The sequence below is a fragment of the Rhyacophila brunnea genome, unplaced genomic scaffold (assembly GCF_057557595.1).
Source record: "Rhyacophila brunnea isolate RB1 unplaced genomic scaffold, BYU_Rbru_1.0 scaffold_5, whole genome shotgun sequence".
In the NCBI taxonomy this organism is placed as follows: Eukaryota; Metazoa; Arthropoda; class Insecta; order Trichoptera; family Rhyacophilidae; genus Rhyacophila; species Rhyacophila brunnea.
Genome location: NW_028233170.1, coordinates 32,385,222 through 32,410,340, shown reverse-complemented (window position 1 = coordinate 32,410,340; position 25,119 = coordinate 32,385,222). Strand labels below are relative to the sequence as shown.

The window sequence follows — 25,119 nt, the reverse complement described above, 5'->3', positions numbered from 1 at the left end:
GAATGTTAAATTTTCATCAACAATTTGCAAAACTTGAACTATTTATTGCAGCACGTCCAAGACCATCCGGGAACGATGGCAAGCGAGGCCGTAAGAAATGTGTGTTATACCTAGTCTCTGTATTAAATATACAAGATAATAAACTCTGACAAATGGAAATGATGCATTCATTTCAGATCCAGCACGCTCGAAATGGAAAAGTTTACAAATCGGGGCAGTTGATAATTTTCCGAAAACATTACAATGTGTTCGATTTATTTTTATATGTAGGTACCTATCTACTTAGCATGATTTTCGTAAACGTAAAAAAATTAATGTACTTATATGAATTTTATAATTATCTTAATATTTCACGAACTAGAACGCAATCTATAATATTTCTACGAAACGGTGTGATACCTAGGTACCTAGTCTCGAGGATTTCATGTAGGTACTTAGGTACCGGAGCTGCGTTCTGGTCTGCTCCGGTTCATTTCAAGCCCTGATCTTAACGGTTGCCGTTATATATTTTTTAAAACGATAGTGACAACCTATGCTGTCTTTCATTTTGAAGGAAATCGTTACATATCTTTCGTATTTAGCTAAGCGAGACAGTGGTACTTTGGTTGATTTTATTCTATGAAAACAAAATTGTAAATAGATTGTTGTTTTAATCCTTTATTTTATGAACAGGCAATGACATTTATTATGTGACCAATAGGAACGCACCAATTTCGTTATTTTGCTAGTCTATGGTAAGGTTTTACAACGTATATTATCTATGGTTTCACATTTCAAAAAGAAGTTACGGTTGCTAACGTATTTTGGGCATTGTCAGTTGAAATATTTTCAATAATTCACAAATATACATATAGCACAGTTATTGTTATTAAAATAAACTTTTTAACGTGATATATTCTTTATTCATTATATTCACGATGTATGCGTATGAAGATGACGAGGAGGAAGTGTTGTACGTACTAACGATATGTAACTTGGTTGTGTACATTTTTGGTGTTCTTCTCAAATTTACCTTGACTAATTTCGCCCTTGTAAATTTTCCTCTTTCGCAGTGAAAGTGTGGCCAAAACGATTGGGAGTAATGCGAAGAAATTGATACATTCACTGAACATTAACTGGAGGGTATTGGGCGTTGACGAAGTGACACGAAGAAGCAGAACGGAATCTTTAATCAAAATCGTCCAAGAGCGGTACGACGAAGTTCTTGAGGAGACGCTGGAAAAAATAAAGATCATATCATCACATATTGATAGTAAGCATTACGAAGTTGTTGGAATTCAATAGAAAAATATAATATGACGACCTTCCTTCGCAATAGGCTTTTGAATTTTTTGACCACAATAACATCTCTTTCGAAATTTGGCATATTGTTACAATTATTTATTTTCAGCTACCTACATTTTGTTGACGTCTACGTATTATATCTAGTCAAGTGTGTGGTCTTGGTTATAGTGCTTAGGTTTAAACATGAGTAAAACAAAAATTTGCAAAATATTTTCATAAAAAACATTTTATGAATAAAAAAAGGTACTAGTCAGTTATCTCGGATACAACGGCAAACACATTTTGAAAATAGCCTATATACTGAATTATTTGTTATGATAACCTAAACTAACCCAACCTAACAAATAATCCAGTATATCGGCTATTTTAAAAATGTGTTTGCCGCTGTATCCAGGATAACCGACAAGTACCAAAAAATATGATTCTTTCGAAAGATATCTATTGATTGCATAAATTGGTCTGATGAGATACCCGGGGTTCCAGCGGCTAGCTCAGGTGTCCATCGAACCCCGGATTCACAAAAAAAGATATTTTTTTATTGAGGAGAAATTAAATGAAACCACGTCTGTCTCGTGCGTAACTTGGTATTCTCTTATATTTTACATTTTCTTTAAACGTTTACATATTTTGTTTTAACAATAAGTTTCGCAGGTCCGTACATATTGGAAAAGGGACGCTCACTACTTTCTTTTTCTTTTTCAAACTTCGCGTACCCACGCCGTCCAACCAAAAGGACTCTCGTGATTGGCCAAATTTTATCGCGTGATGTTTTTGATTTGACGAATCACGAGGACCACCCCGGCGCAGGCGCGTGGAAATTTGAACGTTGCCGGCAAGCGCGGCAAAATTTATTATATATGAATAAGTACTTATATTTAATCTTAAAATTATCTCTTTCATCCATCATCATTTATACTTTAAAATCTATCTTACTTACACCTCCACCCAGTAAGTGATTTTCACGCACCGGACGAAGGCCTTTACTCATGAATAAAAAAAAATAAAATTACGTAGTTGAGCAAGGAATCAGATTAGATGTTTTATGAAGCCGTTTCTAGAGGTCAGGGTTACGTTTCGACTTATGACTACTAAATGATTATTTTATACCGGAAGAAGCCCGCCTGTAACAGGGGTGTATCACTGACTTACGTTCATTTTGATGTCTTCATTAAAAAATGTAGATTTCAGGAAGTTTTTCAATTTTTTTACGATATGTGGTATTTACTACCTATCTTGGTAATGGTGCCGCAGATTATTTACCCAATATTCACAAGATATTTCATAAATGTAATAGTATTACCATGTTCGATCCTAAGCGGATCATATGGGCACCACATAGTGCTTAGCTTTAATTTTAGTGCAAAAAAATAAGATTTAAGAAACCATAACATAATTTGCACTTGCCACCGGTGGATCCCGATTCAATTTGTGACTAATGTATAGCCCTAACAAATTCCATACTCAAACATAATGTGACCTTGCTTATAATGGCATGAACACATTACTATCATTTCATGTGCTCTCTCACTGAAGTGCATCACTATCTATATCTCAACATTTCCATCTCAGTGTGACAGTATGGAACGTGACGCTAATGTGTTTGGTCCATAGACATGTCATAGACTCAAGTAGTGCCGAGTGAGAGAAAACGATAGTAACTTTGGAAGGAATTGGTGCAGCTTTGACTATAAATAAGGCAGCAGCGGAGGCAAAAAGAAAGAACAAGAAACTTTTGAGAAATTGTTCATACATATTAAATTTATAGTGATTAGATTAGGACACATAAAATGCAAGTCACACCGATATGTGCCCACATCTGCTGACAGGTCGTTTTTTATTCTAATTATTATTCGCTGTTTTCATTTTTTCTGTTGAATGCAAATGCCATGTGCCAAATGCCAATCAATTTTAATAAAAAAATTATAATTTAAGCATCAGGCCATCATAATTCTTTACTATGTTCCGTAGGTAGAAATATAGATATTATAAAAGAATGCAAATTTGTGACTGCATCTTTCTGTTTGTTTGTTTAATTAAAGAAAGGTAGATTTCCAGGGGGTGTTAAGTATGTTTTTTCCACAAAAAGGGGGCAGTGGACCAAATTAGTATAGTAGTGAAATCAACAAGTTGTAACACGTAAGTGCTTTGCACAATACGACATCGTCTCGTCTGCGACACTTGTCATAAATCAAACCTCGTAGAAGTGACAGTGACGCGCATCGCCTTTCAAAACATCAACAAAAATTCAAAGTAGTAGGAATAGGAAATAAGTGACTTGCGAGTTTGACGGTTGGATTAGAAACAGCCGACTCGTAGCATCTGCGCACGTGTAACTGCAACACCAAGGACATGCGGTCCGTGTCAAGTGAAATTTGTTGCTCGTGACACTAGCGGTTTTTGCAAACTAAAATGTCACATTCGACATGTGTGTGGAGGTACAGTGAAACCCCGATTCTACGGTTTTCAAGGGACCCTGAAGAAAAAACGATAAATGCGGGATAGGTATATAAAAACATTTTTTTTTTTTAAAAAAAACTTATTTTTCTTCTGGATTTTTTTGATGTCTTAAATTATTTTCAGTTTCTCAGCTAGGGTTCTAGTTTTCTTCATGGAGGGCATTTTAGTTGCGACTTATAAAAATTCATGATACGAGATGCATCTGTATGTATCATAAAAAATTCTATGAAAGCGAAATGAAAAATATTTAACAAAAACGGTCAATCGGGATAATATTTGTGACGGGACCATGATATTTAGACGATAGATCGAGGAAAACGATAAATCGGGGAACGGTTAATGCGGGACTATTTAATATTGTTCATATGGGTGTTTGGAGGGACTTTCAAAAATGAACGATCTGTGCGGGAAAACGATTTATGCGAGAACGGTAGATCGGGGTTCCACTGTACATTAGGTTACACATATTTTGTAAATACCACCAATATTACATTGACATATTCGGCGTGTTGCAGTAGAGACGAGTTTAGATATGCGACCCGGCGTAGGTATACAGACTATTTTACAAATTTTTTTTTAAATTATAATATTTATATTAGAAAATCTGCCGTATTCACTACTTTTCATGTTGTCTTGGACGTTGTTTTGAGTTTACAGATCTAGTAATCTTTTTGCTAAACTTGTGAGATCTTTCTTCTTTGGTGAGGATTGTGACAATTCAAATAACAACTTTACAGATATTTAGCTCGTTCCCACTCCATCAATCATATGCACAGAACAAAGACAAATTATTTCTCATTATATTAACCCAGCCACTTTTCAGTATTATTCGTTTCATCTGTGTTTAATAATTTTATTTGTTATAGATCTCAAAAAAGAAGCATCGGAATTGAGCCAGATTTTGTGTATGAACATTGAAATACACCAGCATCAGGAGCTCTCACTGAATCTAGTCAAAGAAAACCTGGAAAGGGATTTAGTAAGGTAAGCCAGACTCCAATTCAAACATTTACTGACCAACCTCAAAATTGCATATTCTATACTTATTGTGAATTGTAAAACGAATTGCCATACCAGACCATGTCTTTGAGTTTTGACTAGAGAATGATTTGAAATTGCAATTTTGTTCTATTGAATATATTTTTCACAATTGGGCACTGAGGCCGACATCAATGTGTCACTCCGCAGTCTGGAAGGCTACGTTTGGAAAAATATTGTATCAAATACATTAAGGCTATATCTCAGTTGAGGCATGGTCTAAAAAGATCGTGGCTAGGCGATGCGCGAATTGCGGGTCGCGGGTGCAAATGACGCATGCCGAACGAAATATAATTTGTCATATAAATCCAACATGCGTCCATTTAATGTTCTATTGGTAACAATAATTGTATATTCATTGACATGTTTTCTTTTTCAAGTAAATCGGTAACGTTTTTAGTCATCTTTACACGATTTAAGAATTAATACCCCCGTCGCCATCACGAAACAAATTGACGTATTCACACCTCGACGTTCGCTCTCCGAATGACAGCGAGTCTAAAATTTCGTCACGCCTGTCGTTGAAAATTATTTGCCGTTTCACTGATGTATCGTCTTAAGTGCCTAGTGTTGGATTTGATAGCAGCTATTCGAATTCATCATCCAGTGAACTCAAAATAAATGATGCTAAAATTGTGATTAAAATCAACCTGTTACAGCAGTGCAAAAAGTAATACCTACAAAGTATAATTTAATAAATAGAGTGATTATACAAGAATTGACTAGCCGCCGCCATATGCTAGATTCCGAATAGTTTTGATATACATCCATATTGACAGTAGCAGAGTGTGTTGAACATTGGTTTTACAATTATTCGTCATATTGTTGCTTTGAAATAGATATAACTCCACCAATGATAGAAATGGCCATAAATGCACCACAATGTAAATTACCTTCGAGGTGGGTAACAAGAGAGAGCGAGAGGGGCCAAGCCAGACAATTAGAGCAATGTAAATACTGTCAGTAATACCGACTGTAGACAATAATTTATATAATATATACATAAGCATGCTTATTTCTTACACTGGAAGAAATTGTTTTGTACTTTCTGTGGAGTCACTATGATGGTATGAGTGTTTTTACAAAATATGCCATTATTATGTATGTGTCATCATCAGCCGGGGGGGTCAATCCACTGCTGGATGAAGGCCTCCCCAAGCTTTCTCCAACTCTCTTGGTCCTGTGTCGTTCGCTGCCACGTATTTCCGCCGAACTTTACCAGTTCGTCAATCCAGCGGCTTTTAGGGCGACCCTGTGGCCGTTTCGTACCCCTTGGGTACCACTGGATGACGGCATTTGTCCAGCGGCCGTCCTTTCGGCGAGCAATGTGCCCCGCCCATCTCCATTTCAGCTGTTTGGCAACGTCTATTACATCGCGTACTCTTGTCTGCTTCCTAACCCATTCGTTCCTCTTACGGTCCTTTCGCGTGATGCCCAACATGCACCTCTCCATGCCTCGCTGTGTGACTCTTAGCCTTTGGAAATCTCTCGTGTTGAGGGTCCACGTCTCGCAGCCATACGTGAGCACGGGTAGCACACATTGGTTGAACACCCTACGCTTAAGACATAATGGTAGGTCACTCTTGAAGATAATATTCAGATGTCCGAAAGTACTCCATCCCAGCACATCTAAATTCCCTTATTTGTATACGCAAATGTCGCTATAGGATCCATTTCTGCACCTCTCAATATTGATAATAATTTTTTCTCAAGGTAATCTCTTTTTAACATTTTCTGTCGTAAGCGGAGCATATGCGAAACCATAGAGTAGAGGTTATATTAATTTACTTACAAGGAATGGTTCTTACCCATTAACTCAACAGGGTTGTGTCCTTGCACTGGATTAAACATATATTGAAAAACAAAATGCATTTCATGCACTACCAATTATTAGGCCACAGTGGGTACGAGGCAGACAAATAAATGTAATAAATAAAGCAAACTAGATATTGATATTCTACAGAAAGTCTCTATAGTTGTCCACGCCCACAACTTAAAACTAGAGCAAACTAAGTAATCTTGAGTTACACTGCATAGGAATTCAAAGTCCAATCATGTAAGTAATCATTATTTTTCAGATATCGTCATATTCTGCAGGCCCGTAAAGAACACATCATTCAGTTAAATGAAGTTCAAAAGCGACTTCATGACTTTATGGGGCTTGTTCCAAAGGATATTCCAGAGTCACCACTCCCGTCTAATGAACAATTGGATGAATTGTCTCAGTATTTACGAAGGCAAGAAGAGGAGTATGAAAGGAGGGTGGTCATGTTTCAAACAAAACAGCATGACTTGAGAAACATCCTAAGTGAGTTGTCTTAAAAATTGGCATACAAAAGATTACTACCAGTCCCTTGCCACTCTTTTTGCGTCTTTTCAGGTGATGCTACCATGCCATTGCTCCACTTGGATGGTATTTAGGAATCTAGTTGGTTGAGAGAAAGGCAGGCCGAGTTAAGACTTTCTTGAGGCATCCATAGCATGGGGCCAAGCGAGATCGAATGTTACAATTTTGTCTTAAAAGTCACCTTTCTTATCTTCGCATTACTGTCTTGTCTACAATTCTATTCCCTTAAAATCAATGCAAAGGAAATTATTATTATGTCCAATAATAGCACATGTCCTGATTAGATGCTGTGATTGAGAATTCTTGTCTCAAGAAATACTGAAAAGATTTGATTGACGTTTCCTGAGATTTTATTTTTCAGGTATTTTGAGATTCTCATTTCTCAAGAAATTGATAATGGGATTCTTGAGCATCCGAGTTTTTTTACCAAGAATATATTCAATCCGCCAGTCCAGATTCTCGAATTGAATTTGGACTGTGAATTTTTTTGGAAGGAAAGCTACATATATAATAAAACAATCGTCTCGATTTTAATTCTGGATGGAAAAAAAAGCAGAGAAATCACATGCAAGCAGGACTGGAGTCCTGATCTAGATCACCCTCTTATCAGTAATAGCAAGAACATTGAGAGTGAACAGCTTTAAATAACTTAGGCGTTTATGTTATTAGTGGTGGCACTTTGTAAAGACATCTCGCTGGCTAATGGCTGAAACACCATTCAGTTCAATGTGGAATATTGGGGCATCCCATTTCTACTCAGTCAGAACCATATACTGCTAGTTCAGTGGTTGCATTCTAACTGCTATGCATCTTTTGAGACTCAGAGTGTAACTGTATGCTGAGCTTCGAAAACAGATGCTTACGGCAGATACTGCATGTGCCTTTATAATGAATGACTTTATCAATGGTGCACCGATAATTTATTATTATAAACATTTTGTAGGAGAATTAGAGGACACACCCCAAGATAGCTTTCAGCATTATGTTGTCAGTTCTTCTCCCGAAGCTTTTCGGGTGACCGATGCGAACATGACCAAGTTGGATTCAGTCTACGAAGGTTTATGTAGCCGATTAGAAGAGAGGAAAACAGAGGTATGTTATAATATTCTTATTTTTATACTGCATATAATATTTAAAATTAACACATTCGCGGACACATGTTAGCTAATGCATGTTAGGCTCTCCTCCCACGGAGCAACTGATGTCCGACGGAACTGAAACTAAAATTCCAACCAGTATCTAGCTAATGTGTTTCAATGGTGGCGCGCTGACGGCGAGACTGGAATCTCTCAGTTTCAAAACGGTCGCGAAGAGACGCGACATGCCAGTCGCGCGGTCTCTCAAGTTTCCGGTCACCGTTAAACAGTGATACCAACATCATTAGATTCGGTGAAAAATTATATTTTCTTACCATAATTGGTAGCACTGCGTAAAACAAGTAACTTAACTCGCGTAACTTGACTCGCTCGAAGACATTATTTATTAAATATTAATCGCAAAATTGAAATAACCTAATTGTATTCGAGTAAACGCAGCAGCGTGCGTGTTGTTAGTTTTTGTACAAAACAGCTGATGGTCCAGTTTGACGGTTTGAGGTTATGTGATTATTATTTCAAGTGAGTTTCAGTAGCGCCGTGTGCGAAGCATCACATTGGCCAGTTGATGAGTTCCTTCACAAACCAGTTCCGTCAGATTTCAGTTGCGCCGTGGGAGGAGGGCCTTAGTGATATGACACGTCATACTAAAATTTTAATTTTTAAAATTTTCGATTTAGATATTATATAGAAATGAGTTAAGTCTTAAGATACGACACTATCTAATGGAAATTAATATGTTTGCATCATGACACAAGTAGATAGGGAACATAGTGTTTTAATCCAAAATACGACTTCTATACAGGTCATGTCGTATTACGTTGTACAGTACAGGACGTCTATAGACGTTCTGTCATATCACACTTAAAAAATGACGTCTATAGACATTGTGTCCGCGAATGTGTCTATAATATAAAAAGATTAAATAAAATCTGCAACTTTCAATTTTCTTCTACTTCCTGTATACCCAGACACTTGAAATTCGGTACACGGATGCTAATATGGTGACTTCTATTCAAATTTGGGAGCAGTCCAGCAGCCCTATGTTCTAACTAGTGATATCAAGTCACCCGACGACATGACGTAATTGTGACGTCAGCCAATACACGCTCGAGGCAAGCCGCCCAACACATACTGCTCACCATAGATATTATTACGCTGAAACACCTTTTTGTGTATGGGGACAATGAATAACGCCAGCATTTGACTAGCGTTATTTTCTCGAATGCTATTATCACTCCGGTAGTACGTCACAATGATGTCATATGACGTCATGTCGACCGGGCGACTACAACTCGTAAGTTCTAACATAAGGCCCCAGTACTCCAAATGATGGATCTCCCTACAATGTACCTGAAAAAAAACTTTTTGGCTAATGAAAATATTAATAGATTCCTCATTGACGGTTACTAGATAGAAATGTAAAGAACATGGAGATAACGGAACTTAAACATTGCATTGGTGCACGTCGTAGGAGGGTCAGGCAGAGGTGGGGATGTTGAAGGTGGCTAAGGGGTATATACCCTATATTACATCATATGCCTATCGACTTGAAATGAAAAATTGTGATATTTTATGTTTTACTCCTAACATTTTATTTAGTATGTGAGCTAAGATGTCTACACATCAATAACTATAAAATATTATAAAGTAATATTGTTTGATCAAAAGATTCTGGAGATGCGAGAACGATTGGCAATTCTGTGGGAGAGGTTGGAGGAATCGCTTTTGTATCGTGACGCTTTCTTGGTGCAGAATCCGGGACACTCCCGTGCCACCGAGGCGGCCATAGTAGAAGAGCTCAAGCGGTGCGAAGAGAAGAAACGGCAGAGTTTCAAAGTTTGTCATTTGTATTTTTATCTTTTTTTCCTTATTCTATCAACGTACATATTATTCTTTGTTTATGCCTTGTCTATCATAAATTTTAAGTCACATGGTTTAGATAGTAAAATCAATGTAATGTTCAAATAAAATGAGCTGATGATGACTCATACTGATGTCAGCATTAAATAGCAGTAGCAAGCAACAATTTAGGTAACTATTCGATCATCTTGACAATTGTTACGGTTGTTTCAATGTGGATGTTTTGTTATGAGTAAATCATAAGATTATTTTTGGTCTGCTTGAATGTCACCATAAATTATTGGATTCTTAGGATTGCATTTGATAGCATATTATTTTTGTTGCCTGTTAAAATGATGAAGACAGATAACTATTATTATAAAGGTAAATGACAACATGACAGCATGACATGAGTCGGCTCGAGTAATTTAGTCATAGAACTATACTATAAAGTGGTGATAAATTCAGTGCAGTTAATTTAAAAATTTTATCATTTGTTTTTTCAGCTGTTTGTCTGTAAGGTCCGAAGTGAAATCGTGGACATGTGGAATAAATGTCTGTACAGCAATTTGCAGAGGGAAAAATTCTCAGAGTATTATTCGAACATATTCAACGAAGACTTGCTGATGCTTCATGAAATTTACTTGGAGGAACTGAAGGAGCACCACAAAGAAAACAAGTAAATTCATCATTATATTCTGTTTTATCGCATAACTTACTTACTGGCACTGTAAATAAAATATCATTTGCTTGTGTTCGTATATTTTTTAATCTCTCGTAGTTTATGTGTAAAGACCCTCGTAGTCCAGTGTGTAAGGTGTGGGCGTTTCATCCGGGGCTTTGAGTTCAATTCCCAGTGAGGTCACAATATATTTATGTGTTTTCTCAAAGCCTATGTCGACACACATACGTAAGAGGACGGAACTGCGTTTTAGACTATTTTGACTTAATTGCCTTTTATTAAATAATTTAAAAAAAAAAAATCAATATTTTTATAGGCATAAAGGCTAAAGCTTTTATAGGCTAAAAAAATATGATTCCAGCATTTAAATTCACATTGTGGTGTCATTAAAATTAATTAAAATCATACTACTGAAAAGTTACTACGTAGTTCCGACATTATATCCCGTTTACACGTGCATGGATTTACTGCTGAATTTACATGAATTATCGTGCAAATTGCAAGATTGCATGCATGAATCAAAAAAAGTTCAGAAGCTTCTGAGTTTTCACACGACAATTGGACCGTGCAATATCTGCGCCTGCGCGCAGTGGAACGATAAAAGAACGAACTACACCATGCAGAGACTCATTTTGAGGTTAACTCATTTAGTGCTAACACCGCGACTGGCGCGTTTGGAGTACTTGGCCATTGGATATAATTAAAGTGTTATTTAAATGTGGTAATTAAAAGGTCAGCAGTGATTGTGTTCCTGATTTTCACGACCCGTCAAATAGTACCATCGCGACCATAACAATGATAACATCGCGTCTCGCTTACTCTTGAGGAATGAGATTGGCGAGACAGTCAGCACTTTTACGTGTTAACGGTTATTATTGCGATAGTTTAAAATACACACTATTGGTGCAAGCAAATCCATGCATGTGTACAGGATTATATGCCATTATACGTAGGAGGTGTCAATGTGTTCGTGATTATTTCACTTTTATGACTACAAATTATTGGCCTGCTGTAGTGCTAACAAAAATGAAAAGAATATAAAGGATGCGTACAGTAACCGATTAATCATAGTGAAAATATTCAGTACATGTTCACATATTGTTATCACCAGATATTTGACTTTTATCATTGTCATTTTGATAATCGAAATCAAAATGTAACGTAACATAGAAATAAGACGTGTCTAAGTTTGTTATATGTTTCAGTTTATTTCAAATGATCACACAGTGTCAGATAATATTTTATGTTGTATAGATCTAACATCGTAAATCGTCCGGTGTTCGAATTTAGAACTAAACTCATCACAGTATAAAAAGTGTTGAATAATATGTCAAATGCTAGCATGTGGTGCCCTCACTCAGCGGATAACTTATATTGGTGGATCTATACCAATTATTATATTTTTTTAAACTGGATTTCAAAATTATGTTTTGTTCTTGTGCTTATCGCCATAATTTTATATAGTAAATTAATTAATTGTTTGAGACAGCTATTTTTATGTTTTAGGGATATATATGAAATGTATGCACTGCGTCAGAAACTATGGGTGAAATGGAGAGAATTGGAAGCCAGAGCTAGTGAACCAGGCCGTTTTCACAATCGAGGCGGACAGCTCTTGATCGAAGAAAAGGAACGGAAGGCCGTCTCTAATCAGGTTACTTGGCACATAATAAATAATATACCCCTTCAAATAAGAAAACACTAATAAACATAAGAAATATTAGTATGTTATTTTGGAATAGTAACAACGGATCATTTGAGAACTTGTCCTCATTTATAGGATGTTGAAACAGTCATGTAGAATTTACAATCCCATATTTAGCTTTGAAGTTGATTTACTCAACTCTGGTTACCTATGCACTTGAATCCTCACGTATTTGAATTGGGGAAATGTAAAGTCGTGTAGTGTCCCGGTTGACCAGTGCAAGTCACACTTTCATAAGAACCTGCATGTCTAATTATTATTATGTCGCTGCTTGGTGTGTTCAGGAGTTTGGCAGATGGTCAAGTTTGTCGCCTTCGAAAGGTTGAAAAACATGGACTAAGCAATAATATTGTGTATTTTAAATGTACTTCTTTCTTTTCCTTCAACATTACAAATATTTTAGGAAGATTATTTTGCCGAAATAACACTACTACATTTTCTTCTTCCCCGACTAGTTGCCGAAAATAGAAGCCGAACTCACGCAGCTTGTTGAACTGTTTGAGTCCAGAACCGGGAAGACCTTCATGGTGAACGGAGAGAGTATTCTTCAATCCATGCAAAACGACTGGAACCAGAAAAATGCTGTAAGTCATTTAGATTAACTACACATGTAATAATATAAGAATAAAGAGAATGTATGTAAATTTAGGCTCTCTAAAATATGTCTCCAAATTGTTCTGCAGTTCTTTGGCCTGAAGAGAAAGTAATAATTTGGAAAGACTCATTGTCAGCGAAAAAATTCAGGGTACACGATCATCGGAGCAAATGGAGGACACCATGGGTCTCCCAACACCTTCAGCTATTTAGTTGGTAGAATGCAGGGATCACTGGGGAGACGACTCTAATGCTCGATAAATCAAATCGTCAAAAAAACATTCTTCTATGCAGATAGAGCATTTAAATATGAAAATGAAGCATTTTGCAATGAAGATCATGTCTGTACGGAACATTTTGTACAATGTTCAATGTGTACAAATGCCTTGATATTTTAACGCATTCGCTGCTGAGTAGATAATGATTTTTTAATTAGCACCTTTAAAATGCATGTTAATTACATCGATCGGCCGCCTGGCCATTACGCGCATGTGCGTCTTCAGCGTCCAAAGTATTAATGTCTCATTATGGCGATATTCTGTTATCTTTGTTATATAACTATAATAAGCCTGTATTCATATTTTTTTGTATAGGAACGTCAGATCAAATTGTCTGCTCGTAAATTGCAAAGCGGTCCCGTAAATGGAACGATGTCCGCCCCAAGATCTGCTCCTTCAGTAAGGCATCTTCCACTTATATCCACCAGAGGGACACTCACAGCTGTGAAAAGGTATACTACATACTTAGTTAATGATGTACATAACAGTAAAAGTAGTACATAATCTGTTTGAAATAGTAATTTCTTCATTGACATAGAACATATTTTTTAAATTGTTATTTTTACTCTATGGTATATTTTATATATCAACCTGTTATTGATTTGAAATTTGTTGTACCATAATATCGTCACTGTTCTGGCAGAAGACACTAATTCTAAAAAATGACATATTGGGTTAGTTATACGAGGGTGGGTCAATAAGTCCTTAGAAAAGCCGACAGGTGGCGCGACTAGTACTGCAAGCAGTTTGTTTTCATGCAGCGGCACTACCGATTCAGTATGCTGCGAAGTTTCAATCAGATTGGTCGGGTTGTTGTGTGTTTCTCGTACATTTAAAAAAAAAATTTGCTTGTGGAAAATGGAAAAATGGAAAATGGAGAAAATTAAGTTTAGAGTTGTTATTAAACATTTTAATATAAAAGGGTTAACAGCAAAGGAAATAAAAAATGAGTTGGATTTAGTTCACGGCATATCTGCTCCTTCACTTGCAACTATTTATAACTGGTTAAATGAATTTAAACGTGGTCGTACATCAACAAAGGATGAACCACGCTCAGGACGTCCTGTAGAGGTGACTACACCAGAAATGATCAATAAAATCCACGATATGGTGTTAAGTGACCGAAGATTAAAGTTGAATGAGATAATTGAGGTTACAGGGATCTCAAAAGGTAGCGTCATTTCTATTTTACATGACAAATTGGGCATGAAAAATATTTTTGCAAGATGGGTGCCGCGTTTGCTCACAGTCGACAATAAACGCAGTAGGGTGGTGGCCTCTAAAGCCCTGTTGTCGCTCATGCAACGCAATCCGGATGAATTTTTTCGTCGCTTTGTGACTGTAGATGAAACATGGATACACCACTATACTCCCGAGACGAAAGAACAGTCAAAGCAGTGGATTGCGAAGGCAAACCATGTCCAAAGAAGGCGAAAACCGTAAAATCAGCTGGTAAGGTTATGGCTACTGTATTTTGGGATGCACGTGGAATTATTTTCGTTGACTATTTGGAAAAAGGAAAAACAATAACAGGGGATTATTATGCATCTTTATTGGACTAGCTAAAAAACAAAATTGAAGAAAAACGGCCTCATTTAAACAAGAAAAAAATCCTCTTTCATCAGGACAATGTCCGTGTTCACACATGTTTACGATCAATGGCTAAAATTGAAGAATTGAAGTTCGAATTGGTCGACCACCCACCGTATTCGCCAGATTTAGCCCCCAGTGACTTTTTCCTTTTCCCAAACTTAAAAAAATGGCTAAGTGGACAACGTTTTTTTTCAAATGAAGAAGTCATCGATCGGACAAATGCTTATTTTGAGGACCTTCCGAAACTTATTTTTCTGACGGTTTAAAAAAAATTGAGAAACGTCTAACCAAGTGTATTGAGCTCTAAGGAAATCATGTTGAGAAATAAAAAAAAAATACAAAAATAAAACCTGTTTTAATGCTTTTTTCTAAGGAATTATTGACCCACCCTCGTACCAAAATGTTCCTTATTAAACCTTCTTAATAAATAAACAGTCTTTATTTTAAAGTCATCCTTTTTACGATTACTTAATAAACTCACATGATAGACCATTTCAAACATTTTAAAAGCTTCAAAGTCAAATTACTCAAAACTAGTATTCTCCAGTTAGAGTGATCTGCCAGAACAGACGCGATATGTATAATGAAGAGGTACCTACATTGATTGCATGTACTTCATGGAAGTTGTGTTTAAATTTTATTATATACAGTAAAACCTCGTTAATACGAATTCCATGGGACCGAAAATCGAAAAAAAATTTGAATTACACAATATGAAATGTATGGGGGAAAAATATTAAAATTTTGAAAAAATTTTTTTTTTTTGATTTTCATTAATTTCGTTTCCGATCATAGATGTGCCTACCGAATTGGGTTATAAAATGTCAGGATTATTTTTATTACCTTCATAAAATAAGTAAATTTTTGATGTTTTAAGAAAAGTCTTGTCACAATTTTCAATGACTGACTCATGAAATACTGTACTTTATTACGATTTATTGAATATTTTTATATGCCAGGACTCTGAAATCATTTCGAATTAAAGGTATGGTTTTATATGAAAATAATGTTCAAGGGACTTTTTTTTCGGGAAAATTTCGAATTACGGCGAATTTTGAATTATCAGTGTTCTTACTAACGAGTTTTTTCTGTATTAGTAAATTATATGCGCAAGTGCAAACATCAACCACCGAGTGCAGCGTTCAACCCCTGTTTGCTTGTCAACGCTTCCGCTGTAGGCAACGTGGAAACCGGTCGGCACAGAATACAGACATAAAAATGCAACGGCTCGACGTTCTTGTGGGCGTGTGATCTATATTATACTTTACCATAATGATCGGTTTTAGTGACTCGAGTTTATATTTTAGGCATCATCAGACTCCCATGTGTACACTTACTTACCTATGGCGTGTATTCAACAGTTGACAAAACAATTTAGTAAACAAACAACCTGTTAAAACCCACTATCCAAACTACCGCGTACCATTCACAATCTTAATCAGGGTTATCACGAGGATATCAAATAGATAATCTGGGGTGTTATCACCACACATGACGTGGAGGTGTTCTCTGAGTTTAGTTCTTAAAAACGTTTGTGAGAGTGAAAAGTAAAATGGCTCAAAAACTGTAAAAAGCTGCAGAATAAGGTTACATGTAAATTGTATGTATGTATTACATGTTGCTGTAGCACAGTTCACCGTGAGCTTTTGTACTGGAAAGATATGGCTGTATGGCACTGAGATCAAAAAAATAATGCGATGTTTGTGGAGCATTGCAGACAATATTGTTCTAATTTTATTAGATTCAATAAGAACATTAATTTGAAATTAATTGGTATCAAACATCTGATAAGTACAACTTGATACTTATGATACCAGAATTTTATATAAATTTATATGAGTATGATATGATTGCTTACTTATCTATCTACCTACCTATTTTCTTCTGTTTTTCCTTTGAATTCTGGTGGTTTTTATTACGTATTTTTAACTGTTTTTATTTAAACATGAATTCGATATCAATACTATCTATATATGGCCATCTATTTCTGATACACCAGCTCATGGTGAACTGTCGTACAGCGAACTGCATACGAACAATTTATCAGACATGGCAGAATAGTTTTCAAATTGACGTAAGTGAAGAGATCCTCTCACTCGACATTTGCAATCTTTTAGAGAATTAAATCAATTTTTTCCCTTGTATACATCACCCCATAGTTAGGTACAGAGCCTGAAGATGCTGGAATATGAAACCCGGGTTGCTCACACAGATCGTAATGGAAAAGTACACCACATTTTCATAAATATCAATGGGTAGTGTTGCCCTTTGTCAACTTGATTCGTTCCTGTGGAGCACTCTTAATCCATCATATCGACTACACTGCACGTTTTCATTATTTGTTAATATTTTAGGCGGTTGAGTCCTCGTCAGTCGCCGATGATGTCAAAGTCTCGCATTTTGCCTCGCCGCCTTCAGCTGACACCCGGTTGTGCTTCTTCAGGACCAAATGAAGCTCCTCAATCAACTGAGTCAAAACGTTTCAAAGGACCCGTTCCCAATCTTGCCATCAATGGATATATTGTCAAGAAGAAGAAGGTAATGATCACACTTTAAAAAATTAATATTGTACTATTGAATAATATACTATTAGGCCCTCCACACGGTCTGATTGGGTTGGGCATTTGGGTCAATTTGGTTGGTATCGGCTGGCCCGTATGTGTGGCCCACTCATTTACCGAAAATCGCAAGAATTAAGTCAATTATTCCTGATACACATAAGGGGTCGTCCATATATGACATGAGGACGGGGGTCTGATATCGTCGCCCCAAAAGCAAAAGGGCACATGTGCAATTTTGACGGTTTTGAGCTATGAATGCAGTTTTCTTTGTAATTTTTTTCTCTACATTATGTGCAAAACGGCATTTGTGAAGCAAAACCCATGAATTCACAATTGAGCAAAGAAAATAAAGGTTACTTGTGTATTTGTAAACTGATCTTCATTTAATGTATAGGAAAAAGGTAACATGTACACGGTTTTAGGAATTATGTGCAATGTTTACAAAAATAATGTAGGAAAAAGGTAACAAGTGTAATTATTTAAAAGTGAGTAAGGGCCTTTGTACAAAAAAAATAATTTCGTTGCAGAAAAAGGGCACTTGTGAAATTTGTGAAAAATTTAAAAACATGTTGGCAGCGAACAAAGAGGCCCAAATATATATTTTGGAAGATCACAATAAGCGTAAAGTGGACGCTCGCAAATCAAAAGATGAAGATAAAGCTATTCATAAATGCATATCGGAAAAAGGTAACATGTGACTTAAAACCTCTTAAAAATCAAAAATTGACAAATTATAAAAAAAAAAAAAAATTCCATATCAATCTTGAGTAATTAGGTCACATGTGTTCCAAATTTCATTTCAAAATATTCAGTAATAACCTCTCCACGATTTTTTTTCACTCCAAAAAACACTTAAAATGGGTTTTTCTCAAAACTCAATTTATGCACAAGTGCCTTTTGCTTTTGGGGCGACGATATAATGTCATGATTTGTGACAAAAGGATTAGAGGGATGGCTTAACGGAAATTGATCATGTTCAACGAATTTAAAGAATGAGGGGGGGTTAAAATTTTGAAAAATGTGATGGATAACCTCTTCAGCAGATACTGCACAAGATATACGCTGCAACTTGAATTTGTTATGAATAAATGTCATTATTTTATTGAAGATGAAACATGCCGAAATCAAAAAGTCACATTTTAATTTTATTGATAGTCCACTTATTGTCACCATATAGTAGACATCTGTCGGTTGCGGGTTCGTATTCTGTGGCTGGGTCAGCCTCACATTTTTTGGTTTCTCTCAATGTGTCTTTGGATCCAGGGAATTTAGCAATGGGTTGAGCCAGCGCCATCTTTAGATTAATAAAGCCTGAGCATATCTTTTTGCACAAGCAACGAGTGGTCCACTATTCAGCTGTCAAAATCAGATCCCAGATTGCTTCACATATTGATTTGCCCTTTCTCGTTTCAAATTGTTTTATAAAAAATTCTCAAATCATATGTATTAATAAATTATAAATATCATACATTCCTGTTATTCATCAGCTGTCAAAGTCAGACTAGTCATTCACACAAAAACCGGTGGTAATATAGATTTCCAAAAAATATGTAGCATTGATCTATGCATTACATTTGTAGAAGGTGTGTTGATGCTAGTGTATTATTTATTATGTAACTTATTTATTCAAATCAAACCATTCCCTGTGTGAACATGACAGACGCGTCAGTATGAGAACTTTATAGAAAAATGACAGGCAATGACAGGTCATCCTTAGACAACAATGGGAGGGGCGGAAAAAGTCGTTGTGAATGTATCGGCTTTCTATTTGAGTCGGCAATAGTTGAGCTAATGGCTGACAACCAGCCCTAATTATTTTTCTCTAAAATATCTAGAATTGTCTCTGGTTTAGTGATATAATAAGTTTGATTGATATTTCATTTTGCTATGATGGTCTTCCATGAAAGATTAACTGTAAACAAAATCAATTGTATATTTTTATTATATTACAGTTAAGCACAGGTCAGTGTAAAACGCCTTCTAGATCTTCTGATTTGAGTGTACAATATTTGTACTGTTTTATAGTCAAAATATTCCTGTAAAAATATCACTAAACTGGCACCAACGATCAGTCAGGACATGTAGGGATTTTTAAAATATTACTGTTATTGCTATGGATATAGTTGAACATTATTAATTAGTTTGTTGAATTAAAGGTAGTAGGAAGACGCAGTCAAGAATCCAAGCACAAAAGACGCTCTCGCAGGTCCAAAAGCAGTTCTTCCGCTCAATCCAAACAAGAAGAGGACCAGAAAATACCAGACTCTTCACTGTCATCATACGCCGATTTTCAGGTATACATTATGTATAGTTCATTTACATTTTTTGTGAATAATAATTTACAAATACAGTCTAGCTCAGTTATTACGATCACGGATATAGCGAGATCTCGGATGTAATGAGGAAACATTTGTTCACATTTTAGTTAATGATTTTCTCCATACATTTATTAATTTTTATAACGAGCTCCTTATCGGAAAAACCGAGCTAAAATATCGTCAAAAATTTTCTTAAACCTGTCAATGTATGGATTGTTTAAAAACATTTCAACCCTAAGCAATAAAATCCGACCGGACAGGATGCCACCGGGTTCGGATTACATTAATGACACTAGTTAAGTGTCTAAGTACCTACTTAATTGGTATCAAATCCAAGGTTTGTGAAGTAAGTAGGTACCTACACCAGCGTTCATTACAATAAACAACTTCTTTTGTAGTCTATGAATGCCATGCTTGTTTCGAGGAAAAATTCTAATTGTGTAATTTTGTTTGAATTGCGACTTTTTTATGTTATGTGACCGCTCATTTTAAAATACCTATTCTCTGATATAACGAGTAACGCTTATAACAAGCAAATTCAGTCGGTCCCATCTTCCTCGTAATAACCAAGTTCGATTATACATAATTTGGAACAATCTCAGAAACATACGCAATAGAACAAATAAATTAGGAAAACATTTTATAATAGGTATGGTCTCAGGTTGTTATAAACAATCTCCTGTATTGATTGATTACACAACTCGAGCAAAAAACACTATCAAAAATTACTTTTTTTTAAATGTATTCTATTTTTATACCATAGGTAACTTACCTATATATTTTATCACAAATTCATACACAAATTAGTAACAAATACAGTATGTAGTATATTTTCAATTTTGCTTAGTTTGTGCTGAAATTCAGTTACATAATATATTTATTACGATTGAAGACAGGTGACTTGTATAATAAAGTGTAATTAAAGGGTATCCTGCTAGAAATGTGGGGGAGACTAGATTTTGAATCCAATGTTCATGAATATAAGAGAAACATTGCGGCATCCTCTTTGCACCTTCCAATCTCTTCAATCAATGTTGCTTAACTTCTTTACCGCTGAGCATTTAATTACTATTTAATTAAGTACCACATTTAAATAACATGCTAATTATATCTAATGACCCCCTAATGAGGATACAACAGGTGTGCCGTCCGCGCTGTAAGGATTAAAAGGAACCTGAAACCCAGTCCATGCTTCATTATTCATATTATGAAGTTTGATGTCTTGTAACCATTAAGTATTGTGGTGATTGCTTTAAATTGAAATGTAAATTTTGTATTTTTGTAGGAACATCTAAATGAAAAAAAGACATCTCGCAGTTCAGTTGTCCCAGGGAGAGCTCTACGATCGCAGAACTTTCAAACTGATGTATCATCTACCGCCTTTATGCCTAACGGACAGACCACACCCTTGAAAAACCAATTCCCATCAGTTTACACGACTCCGAGGCGAGACGAAAACACATCCCCCTACACTCCGCTAAGTAAAGTCACTCCTAAAGGTCAACTTTATGCTAGCAACACCTTTGGAACTACACCGATAGGAAATCGCCTCAAGAGTGTCAACAGTGATACTAAAAAGAAGAGGGATGCAGATACATTTGCTACTCCAAGGCCTGTAGGGAAGTCCGGACTGCTGTACCGGCAAAACACAATTACTTTTGCGTCACCTTCTTCAGCGGCTCGTCCTATGCTGCGTTCTAACAGCTCACATAATTTACGATCCATGAGTCCATCACACCCGCTTCAATCACCCAAACTCCAGTTGGCCTCGAAGTTACCACTCATTATTTAAATATTATATTGATTTGAGGTGTCAAGTTAGACCCTGTACCTGAGAGGATAATGGTTCTATTTAGATTTTATCGAATTGGAAACTCAAAAAGTCTTCACCATATCTTTATAAAATTCAATATGAACTGCAGGTTTATATTAACTCATATTCTCTATAACAGGGGTCGGCTCTGCATGTGTCCTAAATGTGGATTATTTTCGGCCCGTATGTTGAATCACTGCTATGGGAAATACAAAAAGGCACTTTTGTTGGTAGCACTGAAGATTTACAAATTAAATTTTCAATGTAGGTGACTTCTCAAACCAACCGCAAACGAAATTTTTGGAATTACAATTAGAATGTATTTTCATTGAAAAATTTAATATTCTGCAATTTTATTAGCACTTACCTAAAAATAATGAGGGGTTGATCAATTTAATGTTAGTTGCATTCAGAAGCGCATACATTTGCAAACAAACATTTTCTGCCATGTAAACATTTGGCGTGCTTCAATTTGAATTTTGCACATCAGGTTTTAAAGTGGATATTGATATGTTTTTATACTCCCTATCTTCACTTCAACACTTTCAATAATTATAAACACTAAAAGTTTAATGTGGCCAGTAAGTTTAAATAGGTTACCGATCCCTGCTATATGCGAAAAAAGGGCTAAAAGTGTCGATGAATCCGGGGTGAACCTCATAGAGCAGTACATTAGTTTCTGTTATGGTGGTAAATTTTTGTTCTTTGACTAGAGAACCATTATGGTTTACGTGCAGAAATTATTACATAATGTATTATTTTAACCCATCACAGTATTTGTAAGAGTCATGTCCAGCATCAGTGACACAATGAAAAAATGCAATAATGTCCAATAAAGGACATTTTATTTTTTAACTTTGTGGTGAAAATATTCTATATTATAATGTTGTTCTTAATTGTATATGTACACCGCTTTTAAATTTAAAAATAGAGTACTTTTATTGTACATTATCTTCAACGACTTGCTTAGAACTTGTGGCTTAGTAGTTGTGTCATCTCTTCATTTATGCGTTAAATTTATCCTTTCAATAAAATCTTGATAGAAAAAAATACCTAGATTTTATATATCGTCACCACAATACAACTGGATAACTTGATTTTCATTGTTTTTGAGATAGCTATTTTATATGACTACATTTCCTTCTCTACAAAATGATAAACTAGGTAAGTCAGAAGTTAATGGGAACTGTATTAATTTTGTGTTTGAAAATATTAGATAACTTTAAAACTATAAATGCATTAAATACATAAAATAATATCAACAATATTTTTTCATACGATTGAACATTATTAAATTGTTCCTGAATCCTGGGTCTGACAAATACACGTCATATTGTTTTTCAATTTGTGTTTGAGTCAGAGTATGGACCTAATATGTAGGTTGAGCAAGTGGCTGACATTAATTTCTCGTAAAAACAATATCTGTTAATACAAACCTCCACTCTGTGGAGGCCCATATGATTTTATCAGGATTGATCATGGTCGAAAAAAAAAATTAGACGAGCACAATTTTCCATTTTCTTAAAATAATAATTATGTAGTATTGAGGTGACGATATATAAAATTTGGCATATGTTTCATTGGTACCGTAATATCTAATTATCAAGAATAACAATTATCGCCAGTAAAAACAGGACTATTTTTTATATTCGAGGCCTGAGTAATGTGGTGGCTTTATGCACATCTATTGATGTTCATTCACAATAGGTCTGTGAAACATAGGTTTTAATTTAAAATATTTTCAATGACATTTTTGATCAAAAATGACAGCGCAGTGGTCTGACAAAGAGTATACAGAAAGAATGGTTACTTTATATTCCCTTGTTTTCAAAGTTTTATGGGCTAATCCATTACTAATACTCAGTCTCATTTTATGTTATACAATTATACATTATTTGAAATTTCGCAATGGCAGTTATTGTAATGTTATACCCCATTTACACGTGCATGGATTACTGCTGACAGTATGTATGTAAAAAGTGTATTAAAGTTGCAAGATTGCATGCATGAATCAAAAAGTTTGGAAGCTTCTGAATTTTCACGTGACAGTTGGGATTAGTTCGATATTTGCGCCTGCGCAGTAGACCGATATTGGCGAACCTGCCGGTAAAAAAATGACCTACCGCATACTCATTTTGAGGTTAACCGATTTTCACGACCTTTCATATAGTACTATAAAATAACAACATCGCGTCATGCTTACTCTTGAAGAATGAGATTGGCGAGACAGTCACTTCTACGTGTAAACAGTCATTATCGCGATAGTTTAAAATACACACCATTGCTGCAAGTAAATCTATGCACGTGTACAGGCACTATTAGGCTAGGTAATATTAAACTTATCAATTAAAGGTATGGACTAAATTTTTCCAATTAAATCATTATTTATATTAGTCTAATTAAAAAAAAATTTCATCACTTTTGACAGCTTTTCATTTTATACTAAATAAAGGCAGGGAGGGTTTTTTTTTATGTGATTTACTGTGAGATAATTAATATTGAATATTTGAATATCCTATGAACAACCATCCTTTGCAAGTCACTGCAGTTTATAGATCAGGAATTACTGGTGTAGATAGTCTCTAGTTTAGTTATAATATATTGAACTTCATACTGATTTACTTTCGTATAACATTTGTCACTTCCAATCCCAGGTTTCGACTTTCGGCATGCTCAGGCCAAACAGAAGTAGGAGTGATCTAACTGGCCCTTAGCCGAATAATTTTATGCATGATATTAAATTGACGCAAACAGCAGGTTCTGTTTAAATTTAAAAGTATCATTATTTGATACGATTCAATTTTTCAATCTTTCCACTTATTGACTCCTATAATGTGTATTTATATTGATTCTAATTTTAGTGTTAATTGTTCAAATATTGCAATAATGACTATTAACGTAATTATAAAATCGTATGTAGTAGAGTAAGATGGAAACCTAAATTAAAAATTTGTACTAACATTTAATATTAGTTTAAACTCTTCAAATATTTTCAATTGTGGATTGAATTATTTGAAGTATATTTATTATTTTATTTAAATTTATTACGACGACTTTATTGTAGTAAATGCAAATATATTTTTTAAATGTTTCGCTGGTTACTAACTTACTAACTATTAACTTAAAGCTTTGGTGAAGGCAACGTTGTAATTGTAACTATTATCAGTTAAGAAGCATTTCATCCTTTGCTGATGTTATAAAAGAAAATAATAAATAACAATTATATTCTATAAACGGTACAAATTGAACCCGTTAGCTGAAGAAGGAAATTTTAACTCGTAACTATATTATGTAGTGGTGCAGAATATAAGATATTTGCCATTACTACTTGGGTATTGATTACTTATTCAATTGTGACATTTTAAATTGTTTTTTTGCGCTTCAAGCATCACCTATATTTTGAAATCTCAATAACTATGTATCCATTTAGATAGTAATCTAGTAACTTTATAATAGTATTTTTCTTTAAGAATGATATACAAGCTACATTTAGTTCCGGCATTGAAACAGGTG

The 25,119-nt window shown here is 35.2% G+C and overlaps 1 protein-coding gene across 1 annotated transcript; it reads left to right on the top strand.

Annotated features, from left to right (window-relative positions):
- The first annotated feature begins 768 nt into the window (after window positions 1–768).
- On the top strand, window positions 769–21,585 carry LOC147066317 (protein regulator of cytokinesis 1-like). The gene is made up of 13 exons (XM_085955748.1): window positions 769–952; window positions 1,053–1,252; window positions 4,608–4,725; window positions 6,858–7,087; window positions 8,070–8,218; window positions 9,892–10,059; window positions 10,569–10,741; window positions 12,251–12,398; window positions 12,905–13,033; window positions 13,637–13,773; window positions 17,269–17,452; window positions 19,632–19,769; window positions 21,079–21,585. Exons 1-13 carry the CDS (start codon window positions 918–920, stop codon window positions 21,583–21,585), a joined length of 2,316 nt encoding a protein of 771 aa, XP_085811874.1. The 5' UTR covers window positions 769–917.
- Window positions 21,586–25,119: the final 3,534 nt, after the last annotated feature.

Coding starts and splice junctions, on each gene's coding strand:
- LOC147066317 (XM_085955748.1), top strand. CDS start 918: ATGTATGCGTATGAAGATGACGAGGAGGAAGTGTT. Junction 1,253..4,607: donor CATATCATCACATATTGATA/GTAAGCATTACG, acceptor TATTTGTTATAG/ATCTCAAAAAAGAAGCATCG. Junction 17,453..19,631: donor ATATTGTCAAGAAGAAGAAG/GTAATGATCACA, acceptor GTTGAATTAAAG/GTAGTAGGAAGACGCAGTCA.